The sequence below is a fragment of the Natator depressus genome, chromosome 7 (assembly GCF_965152275.1).
Source record: "Natator depressus isolate rNatDep1 chromosome 7, rNatDep2.hap1, whole genome shotgun sequence".
NCBI classification, from domain to species: domain Eukaryota; kingdom Metazoa; phylum Chordata; order Testudines; family Cheloniidae; genus Natator; species Natator depressus.
Window position 1 is genome coordinate 31,713,313 of NC_134240.1, and position 11,100 is coordinate 31,724,412.

The 11,100-nt window shown below is 49.0% G+C and overlaps 1 protein-coding gene across 1 annotated transcript; it reads right to left on the bottom strand.

Annotated features, from left to right (window-relative positions):
• Positions 1 to 1,237: 1,237 nt before the first annotated feature.
• On the bottom strand, positions 1,238 to 7,868 carry LOC141991456 (toll-like receptor 5). Its single transcript, XM_074959764.1, has 2 exons — positions 7,767 to 7,868; positions 1,238 to 3,329 (listed from the first exon to the last, which is right to left on the bottom strand). Exon 2 carries the CDS (start codon positions 3,319 to 3,321, stop codon positions 1,357 to 1,359), a length of 1,965 nt encoding a protein of 654 aa, XP_074815865.1. The 5' UTR covers positions 3,322 to 3,329; positions 7,767 to 7,868; the 3' UTR covers positions 1,238 to 1,356.
• Positions 7,869 to 11,100: the final 3,232 nt, after the last annotated feature.

Below are 11,100 nucleotides of genomic sequence, written 5' to 3' on the forward strand. Positions count from 1 at the left end.
AGGCCACATCCACCCTTGAAAGTTTTACCAATAGTATTTTTGCCAGCATACAGCTGCTGCTGTTCCAGTGTCACCAGCATGGCCTTCACCAGTACCACGCAGCCTCACTGTGAGAGGCTGTGAAAGCAGACGGCACACTGCACTGTGAGTAGGTGTACTAGTGCCCTCTGTGTCACTGTCCAGCGCACTGCCTTGTGGGTCATTTTTGAAGTAGGGGCAGGGACTTTTTGTTCTGTGTTTGTACAGCACCAAGCACCAAGGGGTCCTGACTAGGGTCCCTAGGCACTACGTTAACACAATATAAGAATAATGAATAATACCAGCACTTCTCTTGGGTGAGCGCATCCCTTGGTCTAAGTAAGGATAAAATGTGTGTTTTTAAACACATGTTAAAATCCTAGTATAGACAAAGTGATTGTAGGTTTAATATGGGTTTACCTTGACAAGCTAACATGTTAAAACTGCAGCTCACCTGGTCTGCACTATGATTTCAACATGTCAACAGGGTTAGTTAACAGAGATGGGCTAACGTGTTAAAATCACACCTTGTTCCCTAAGAAAGACAAGACCCCAGTGACTGGAGTGTAGCTAGTGATTTAACTTGCATCTGTGCTAAACAGACCCTGCCTAATGCCCACAGTGTACCCATAATCCTCCAGGGTTGAGAAAGCATAGTTCCTGCCATGCCAGGAGCTATAAGGGATTTCAACCCATTCTACAGGCATTAAAAGAATAAAGGTGATGACACCGAGCACTTTATAACACCCCAGAGATTTATGAAATCTCCCAATGCCTCTACTGTAAGATGGGCAAAGGAGAATTGTTGTACAGGGTTGTACAGCCAGGGGCAGGACTGTGAATAGAACCCAGGACTCCTGTCTTCCAACACCCCTGCTTTAACTACTAGACCTCTCTCCTCCTGGAGCTGGAAACCAGGGAGCCTGACTCCCAGCCCTCTACTCCAACCCACTAGACCCCACAGAATGGAAACAGAACTCAGGAGTCATGACTCTGAGCCCCCCTATTCTGATCCATGAGACCCCAGAACCAGGAATACAACTGAACCCCCACCCCAGCTCCATCCTTCTAACCACTAGACCCTATTTCCTTCCCCTTGCTCTAACTACTAGACTCTACTCCCAGAACTAGGAGTCGAACCAAGATGCCTTGACTCCTAGTCCAGGCTGTGTTTATGCCTTTGGGAAACTGGTTCACAGCTGCAGGTGCCTGGGCATCGCAGCCTGTGATCGCATAAGTATCACAGTTCAGTGCCAAGCATACAGCATATGGAACAGCTTTTAAAGCCGCACAGGTGGGATCCTATGCTGGGGAAAGCTGGGCACAGCATGGGCTGTACTACTGGACACAGCTGCTTTGGGTGAAGAAAAGGAGGGGCATTCCTGGGAAGGGAGGGGTGGGTACAAGACAGGTAACCCCTTCCTTCCCAGCACTCAGGGTCACATTGGTGGAGTGCAGCCAAGCCTCCAGGTCCTGCAAGCTGCAGTGGCAAAGCAGAGAGACCTCCTGGAGATTCAGGAATGCCAGTGCCTGGAGTGGCTGAAGAACAGATGGTGACAGGGTCACCAAGGGGTTACTCTGCAGCCCTAGCACCTGCAGGGAGCGCAGATCCTGAAACAACCCATCACGAAGCATGGCCATGAGGTTCCCAGACAGGTCCAGAGCCTGGAGAGACACCAGCCCCTGGAAGAGGCCCTCAGGCAAGGTCTGGAGGTTGTTTCTGCTGAGATTCAAGGCTGTCAGCCTGTCTAGATGGTGGAAGACATCCACACAGCCCCCTGCATTCCAGATAATATTCAGGGAGTTCTGGGAAAGATCCAGCACCCTGAGCTGACTGCGCTTGGGCATGGCTCTGTCCTGGCGCTCAGAGCACCTTGAGATCAGGTTGTGTGAAAGGTTTAGGAACTGCAAGGCAGGGATGCCCCTCAGCTCATTCCAGAGTCCCCTCAGGTCTTGCATGCGGTTGGAAGACAAGTCAAGGAAGGTCAGGTTTGTGGAAAGCTTCCCAATTCCCCAAGTGTCCTTGATCCTGTTCTGGCCCAGCAGCAGGCGCTCCAGGGCAGGGAGCCGCCCTGACAGCATGCGTGAGAGGGCGTTGTCCTGCAGATTCAGCATCCGCAGGGTCCTCAGTCCCTCCAGGGCATTGTGCTGGATGGCCCCAATGTGGTTGGACTTGAGGTTGAGGTGCAGCAGTGGGGAAGAGCTTAGGCTCTGGAGAGTCTTCGTGTTCAGCTCCCCCAGCAGATTGTGGGAGAGGTCCAGGGTCCGGAGATGCTGCAGTCCAGCAAAGGCCTCCCCACAGATCTCGTGGATCTGATTGGATGCCAGGCGCAGCGCGCGCAGCTCAGGGAGACCCGAGAAGACCAAAGGCCCCAGCTTGGAGAGGAAGCCGTGAGACATGTCGAAAGAGAGGACCCTGCTTCGGCTGAGCCCTGAGAAGGTACTGGCAGAGAGGCCCTGCAGGTTATTGAACCCAAACCCCCTCCCAATGGCCCCCGAGTGCTGTAACTTCAGATGCCATACCTGGGCACCCGCCATGACCTTAAAGAACCGTTCAACACTACCCACATCCCACGGGTTGGAGGAGACATCTAGAGTTTCCACTGTGATGTTGCGGAAGGGACTGGGGCAGGAGTGGTTGTACCAAGGGTCCCTATAGGACAGAAGGTTGGACGAGAGATCTAGAAGAGACAGGTGTCGTCCCCCGAGGTGGGTCAGATCCTCCCCGCAGATTGTCTTGATCCTGTTCAGCCGGAGCTGGAGGAAAGCCAGCAGCTTCAAGCCTTGGAAAGAGGAATCGGGTCTCAGCCTCTTTATCTGGTTCCCCGTGAGATCCAGTCTTTTGAGGGACACTAAATCTTGGAAGTAGCCACCCTCCAGCACAGTCTCGTCAAGGCCATTGGCATCCAGCAGGAGCACCTCGAGCTGCTGCAAGCCAGCCAAGGCCGTGGGTTGGAGGCTCAGCTTCCTGTTGCCCCCGAGGTCCAGGAACGTGATATTGGCCACCTTCTCAAAGGCCTTCTCTCCAATGGAGAGTGATCCCCCCAGCTGACATCCCAGAGACAGCTTCCTGAGCCTCTCCAGCCTGGGGAAGGAAGAGGCCGAGATGTTGGAGAGGAGGTTGAAATTCAGCAGAAGGATCTGGGTGGATGGGTCAATTTCCGGCAGCATCTCATGGTGTTGAGCTTGGCAGCTGGAGACCACTGAAGCCTGGACCCTGGAGGCATGACAGCTCCGAACGTCAGCCAGGGCAGCACTAGAGCCCAGCAGCCAGAGCGCTAGGAGACAAAGGCGTCTGAGCATGGTGGAATCTGCCAAAGAGTGAGAACGATGTTACTCCACAGCACCCACTCTTGTAATGGGACAGTTATACTGTGCCTGCTAGTGGTGCTAAGTGCAGATACAACCCACACCCATTCTGTGCGGCACACTAGCCCCTGCCAGTGATGGCTGGGAGATATATAGTGGTTGATGAGGCTGCTACAGGCATAATAAAGCTGTCTCTTAGCCCAGGCATAGAGGTTCCTGCTTGAGATTCCAGGTTTGATTCCTACTACTAACAACCCCCTCAGAGAACTGGTGTTATACAGAGATAGCAAGATATCTAAAAGGGGACTGGTCTACTGCTATTGATTTTAGCTGGAAGCTGCTCAGACACCACTGTGATGGACTGCAAGATAAAACCCATAGATAGTGGGCTTCTGCATCGCCCTGGAACAGCAAGAAGGGTCTCCATAAATGAGAGCTGCTAAGACTCTTTGTCAAAACATATTTTTTTTCTGACAAAACATGGCTTTTTGTCCAAGACTGAGTACTTTGTGGAAAATTTTCATTTAATGGAAAAATTTCCACTTGTCTGATTAAAAAACCTGGAAACTGAAAAATGTTTCAGTAAAATAATGTTGGTTTTGGGTAAAAGTTGTTCATCTTTTGGTTAAAAATCAACTTTTCATCTTCAGTGTGGTTTTTTTGGGTAATCATTTTTGGTTTTTGAAAAACAATATTTTTTTAATGGAAAACTGGAAAAAATTGCCCCCAGTTTTCAGTTTAATTTTTTTCCTCAAAGAAACAAGAACTTCCCACAGGAACTGTAATTTATTAAAATAATAAAATAAAGACAATGGGCATTTTCTTAGCAGCTCTGCCTCTAACTGAGAGTCTGGGCTTGTGTCGAATATGGAGAGAGAGGGCCATCCTGGGTGCTGTGGGGCTAGTAACTGGACTCTTTGTGGGCTGGATAGGATCTCAAGTGAGGTGTTTGTACAGCACTGGGCACAATGAGGCCCTGCGCCATGACTGGCGCTCCTAGGTACTACTTTGACGCAGATAATTAAGGTGGAAAGGGGTCTGTCTGCGATCCCTGCCCTGAGCAGGTTGCAGGGCAAGAGATGTCAATCTGGGGGTCACAAGCAGGTAACTTCTCTTTCTTTCCCAATTTAAGAACATAAGAATATAAGAACGGCCCTACTGGGTCAGCCAAAGGTCCAGCTAGCCTAGTGTCCTGTCTTCCGACAGTGACCAGTGCCAGGTCCCCAGAGGGAATGAACAGAACAGGTAATCATCAAGTGATCCATCCCCTGTCGCTCATTCCCAGCTTCTGGCAAACAGAGGCTAGGGATACCATCTCTGCCCATACTGACCAATAGCCATTGATGGATCTCTCTTCCTTGAATTTATCTAGTTCTTTTCTGAACACTATTATGGTCTTGGCCTTCATAACATCCTCTGGCAAGGAGTTCCACAGGTTGACTGTGCATTGTGTGAAGAATTACTTCCTTTTATTTGTTTTAAACCTGCTGCCTATTAATTTCATTTGATGACCCCTAGTTCTTGTGTTATGAGAAGTAGTAAACAATACTTCCTTATATACTTTCTCTACACCAGTCATGATTTTATAGACCTCAATCATATCTCCCCTTAGCCATCTCTTTTCCAAGCTGAAAAGTCCCAGTCTTATTAATCTCTCCTCATACAGAAGCCGTTCCATACCCCTGATCATTTTTGTTGCCCTTTTCTGAACCTTTTCGAATTCCTATATACCTGTTTTTGAGATGGGGCGACCACATCTGCACGCAGTATTCAAGATGTGGGCCCAAACCATGCATTTATATAGCAGCAACATGATATTTTCTGTCCTATTATCTCTCCCTTTCTTAATGATTCCCAGCATTCTGTTCGCTTTTTTGACAGCTGCTGCACATTGAGTGGATGTTTTCAGAGAACTCTCCACAATGACTCTAAGATCTCTTTCTTGAGTTGTAACAGGTAATTTAGACCCCATCATTATATATATATATATAGTTGGGATTATGCTTTCCAATGTGCATTACTTTGCATTTATCAACATGAAATTTCATCTGCCATTTTGTTGCCTAAGTCACCCAGTTTTGAGAGATCCTTTTGTAGCTCTTCGCAGTCTGCCTGGGTCTTAACTATCTTTAGTAATTTTGTATCATATGCAAATATTGCCACCTCACTGTTTACCCCTTTTTCCAGATCATTTATGAATACGTTGAATAGGACTGGTCCCAGAACAGACCCCTGTGGGACACTACTATTTACCTCTCTCCATTCTGAAAACTGACCATTTATACCTACCCTTTGTTTCCTATCTTTTAACCAGTTACCAATCCATGAGAGCACCTTCCCTCTTCTCCCGTGGCAGCTTACTTTGCATAAGAGCCTTTGGTGAGGGACCTTGTCAAAGGCTTTCTGAAAATCTAAGTACACTATATCCACTGAATCCCCTTGGTCCACATGCTTGTTGACCCCCTCAAAGAATTCTAGTAGATTGGTGAGGTATATTTCCCTTCCCAGTTATCTGGTACAGAAGCTGATTTAAATGATAGGTTACAGGCTACAGTTAGTAGTTCTGCAATTTCACATCTGAGTTCCTCCAGAACTCTTGGGTGAATACCAGCTGGTCCTGATGACTTACTGCTGTTTACTTTATCAAATTTTTTTTCCAAAACCCCCTCTAATGATACCTCAATCTGGGACAGTTCCTCAGATCTGTCTCCTAAAAAGAATGGCTCAGGTTTGGGAATCTCCCTCACATCCTCAGCCATGAAGACCGATGCAAAGAATTCATTTAGTTTCTCTGCAATGGTCTTACCGTCCTTGAGTGCTCCGTTAGCACCTCGATCGTCCAGCGGCCCAACTGGTGGTTTAGCTGGCTTCCCTCTTCTGGTGTACTTAAAAAAAAAATTGCTATTACTTGTTGAGTCTTTGGCTCGCTGTTCCTCAAATTCTTTTTTGGCCTTTCTAATTGTATTTTTACACTTCATTTGCCAGTGCTTCTGCTCCTGTCTATTCTTCTCACTAGGATTTAACTTCAATTTTTTAAAGGCTGTCTTTTTGCCTCTCGCTGCTTCTTTTACTTTGTTGTTCAGCCACGGCGGCTCTTTTTTGGTTCTCTTACTAGGTTTTTTAATTTGGGGTATACATTTAATTTGAGCCTCTATTATGGTGTCTTTAAAAAGTTTCCACACAGCTTGCAGGGACTTCACTTTTGGCCCTGTCCCCTTTAATTTCTGTTTAACTAACCTCCTCATTTTTGTGTAGGGCCCCTTTCTGAAATTAAATGCTACAGTGTTGGGCCACTGTGGTGTTTTTCCTGCCACAGGGATATTAGATTTAATTATATTATGGTCACTATTACCAAGCTGTCCAGCTATATTCACCTCTTGGACCAGATCCTGTGCTCCATTTAGGATTAAATCAAGAATTGCCTCCTCTGGTGGTTTCCAGGACTAGGTGCTCCAAGAAGCAGTCATTTAAGGTGTCGAGAAACTTGATCTCTGCATCCCATCCTGAGGTGACATGTACCCAGTCAATATGGGGATAATTGAAATCCCCCACTATTATTATTGAGTTTTTTATTTGAATAGCCTCTCTAATCTCCCAGAGCATTTCACAGTCATTATCACCTTCCTGGTCAGGTGGTCGGTAAGATATCCCTACAGCTATATTCTTATTATTAGAGCATGGAATTTCTATCCATAGAGATTCTATGGTACAGTTTGATTCATTTACGATTTTTACTTCATTTGATTCTATGTTTTCTTTCACATATAGTGCCACTCCTCCACCAGCACGACCTGTTCTGTCCTTCTGATATATTTTGTACCCTGGTATTACTGTATCCCATTAATTATCCTCATTCCACCAAGTTTCTGTGATGCCTATTATATCAATATCCTCATTTAATACGAGGCACTCCAGTTCACCCATTTTATTATTTAGACTTCTAGCAATTTTATTCTAGAAATACCCATTTCTGTTGTGCGCTACAGCTGTAAGGTACAGGCACAAGTAAAGCCAGGAGGCTCTCAAGGGTAGCTGAGCGTGCCTTTCCCTCCCATCAATGTCCTCATACCCTGGCTATCTCAGGGATCAGGTACAGGGCACTGTGTGGTTGAGGGAATGGGGAGCCCACTGGATTCCCTCTCCAGGGCAGTGACTGCTGGCAGTGACTGCTGGCAGTAACCAACAACTGCCCAGTAGCATATGAAAAATGAGCGTGACCAGTCTCAGCTCAGCTCCCAGGGAACAAGTGACCATAACTGGCCCCTTCATCTCAGCAGAGGACCACAGGGTCAGAGCTCCCCTCTAGCAGCCATACTCAGAAGGCAGCACCTAGGCATGCTGACCGGGAAGCTTGCACTGCAGGCACCCTGCTCTATCCTTGTCCAGAGCTCCCCCTCCCACCCAGCATCTCCCCCATCCCTACCAGACCCTCTACTCACCCTGAGGGAGCGAGGATTCGTGCTGGAGATACTGCACAGCAGCCGCGTTCACCGCCTGTGCCCTTTGCCAAAAACCCGTCTGCTCCAGCTTTATTTAAGCCCCCACCATGGAAGAGGACAGCAGCTCCCAGGAGGCTCCAGCCCCCACCTCGGTTGCTGTTTACTCAGCGGGTGTTCAGGAACTTGCGAAATAGGAAGTTGGGGGAAATTCCCCTCCGGGCCCCCTCCTACAGTTACTGCTTCCTTGGGCGTTTGCTGTGAACGGTCGCAGGTCACCCTAGCAAGCTGGTGTGCGTGGCCTTATATCTTCTTGAGTTAATGGGCCGCAGCCTTACTCTCAGCCCTGCTGCTCTAACCACTAGACATCACTCCCCACCCAGAGCTGGAATAGAACCCAGGAGTTCTGACTCCCAGTCTCCTACTTATACCAGTAAATGTGAGAAAGGCTGGCCATTTGGACTGGGACTCTCGTGACCTCAGGATGCTTCAGACGAAAACCTTGTGCAATCCTGGCCCGAGGCAGAGTCCTTCTTCATTCCCACTGGTGACCAGCTCCAAGCCTGAAGAGTGAGGCTGGAGAATCCCTGGGTTGTTGCTGGCTTGGACACATCCTCCCTGTGTGCGCATGGGCAGATCACTGAACCTCTCTGGGCCTCAGTTTCCCATCTGTGAAATGGGAAGAATAGTTGTTCCTCTGCCTTGTCTATTCAGATTGTCCTGGGGCAAGGGCTGACTCTTACTGTATGTCTGTGCAGCACCTGGCACAATGGGGCCCCAATCTCGATCAAGCATAGGCAGCCCCCAGCACAATGGGGGCCCCACTCTCAGTCAGGGTCTGTGAAACACCTGGCACAATGCAGGCCCTAGTCTTCATCAGGGTTTGTGCAGCACTCCATACAATGGAGCTCTGATTTCAGTCAGGGTCTGTGCAGCGACGGCTACCAATCGGCCCCCGTCTCAGTGAAGGGCTATGCAGTGCCCGGCCCAATGTAGCCCTGATCTCATCTGGGCTCTGTAGGTGCTACTGAAATGCCAGTGGTAAATGCTGCTCCAACACTGGAATGGTAACCGGGGGCCCTAGCCAGGACCACGTTTTGGCACTATGTTAGGAGGGAGGAAAAGGAGACAAGACCCACAGCTGGGACTGCTCTGTGATGACACTTGACATTTCAGTCATGCCAGGAGAGAGCCTGGCCAGGGAGAACCAAACTCTCTGTCTCCTTGAACTGGTATTTTCCCAGGTTGTGCTTTACCTCATTGTCAGAGCATGTTCACTTGCCCAACCCTGGAATCTCCCTGCCTTCCTGAGCAGCACTGCAGGGCACAAGGAGTTAAACTCTCTGCGCACAGGGTGTCCCAGGACCCCGGGTAACTACAGGGTGCTCGGGAGTGTTACCCAACTGCGGCCCTTTCATCACAGCCTGAGCTAGTGCCAGGTCATGGGGCACATGCCGTCCTCTGAAGCAAACAGGATCGGTCCAAGTTACGAAACCAGGGGTGTTCTGATTGCATAGGGGCCCGGTGTCTGGGATGCAGGAAGCACCACGGAGCCATGAAAAGGCCCCTTCTAGACAAGAAGCTCTTGCTGCCATTGGAGTGGATAGTAAAGAAAGAACCAACTGCTAGACTGCTGTGAGCTGGTTACCCCCCAGAGTTGTCTGGCCAGGATTTAGATGGGAGACCGGGTAAAGGTGTTGCAGGGAGCGGTGTAGGTTGCAGTCAACACCCTCTCCTTAGAGTCAGTGCAGATGCCCCCATGCGTTGCGAGGGGGTGCTGTGGTACAGGGAGTGGGGTGGGGGCTCAGTAGGGGGGCACTATCTCCTCAGAGTCAGTGCCGGCACCAGTGTGGCATTAAGGGGTGCTGTGCTGCATGGAGCAGGGTAGGGGCACGCTCCCCTCAGCAGGAGTGCTGATACTACTGGGGTGCTGTGGGGTAGGATACCCTGCTGGGTGGTGTGGCTGCCGCTGCTCTGCTGTAGTTTTTTGGCAGACACACAATGCTGCGGTTCTAACCCCTCATGCAGATTAAAGACATTTTTCCCAAGCGCAGAAGCATTAAATGCACCTCACTACCCAAATGCCAGCCTAGGTCAGTTCTGTCATCAGTGGCCCCTGATAGTCCCAGTTAGATCGGGGTGGGGGTTGTCCCTCCCCTTTAACTCCCTGTCCTAAACGGATGCTTTGGCACAGTGTTAATGCTTGCTACTCTCTACACCAGAAGCAGGTAAATTTCAGCAAGTGGTGAGCAGTCTTTGTATAAACAGCTGTGGTGCCTGACCGCAGAGGCAGCTGAATCTAAGGGTATATGTACGCCACTGATTAAGGTGTAAGTGTAGCAAGGGTAGACGTATGCCTCTAGATTCCATATAGTTAGCATGGGTAACAACAGCAATGAAGATGTGGTGTCACAGGTATCAGCATGGACTAGCAATCCCAGCAGATGCCTGCCAGGGACCATGGCTACTTATCTGAGTGGCTAGCCCATGTTGAAGTCCATGATACCTCATCTGCACTGGTGTCGTTACCTGCACACTCTAGACTAAAGCTAGCATCGGTATGCTTTCTCACACTAGTCACACCTTAATTTGCGGTACAGACATATCCTTGGCACTGGGTGAGTGGCCTTTGTATAAACAGCTGCCATGCCCCACCCAAGAGGCAGGTGCAAGTGAGGCTTAGGGTATGTCTACACTTAAACCATTACAGCTACGGCCGCACCACTATAGCACTTCAGTGTAGAGAGTACCTGCACCGAGGTACTCTCCCGTGCGTGTAGTTAATTCACTTCCCAAGAGGCAGTAGCGAGGACAACGGAAGAATTCTTCCATCGACCTAGCGCCATCTACACCGGAGATTAGTCAGCATAGCTGCATCTCTCCGTGTAGTTATACAGCTGTAAGTTCCAAATGTAGACCACCCCTTTGTATCTTTCTGAAGGACATGACAAGCCAATCCCATTTATTGGTAGAATCTGCCCCAGGCAATTACCTCTGACCTGGATGAAAACTGGATTTAAATTCTGTGCATGCACTGTGCTATTACAAAACCAGAGTGACACTCCACCATTCCCACCCTGAAGAATGAAGATGGGAGAATCCTGTGGTTTCAGGGCAGGGTCGCTGCAGGCATTTCCCCTCATACATAGCAACCATACTGTGGTCAGCATCTCCCTTTCTGCAAAAATAGAAGTAAGAGAAAGACAAAGGAAAGTGCAGGGCCATTACTTAATGGAGAAGGAGAGCAAATAATGGCTGACACAGGGAAGGCTGAAGTGTTTAATGCCTTTTTTGCTTCAGTCTTCACTAAAAAGCTTAGTTGGGACCAGATACTTAA

What these genes read in the sequence shown, in the direction of transcription:
- LOC141991456 (XM_074959764.1), bottom strand. Translation starts at nt 3,321, where the DNA reads ATGCTCAGACGCCTTTGTCTCCTAGCGCTCTGGCTGCTGGGCTCTAGT.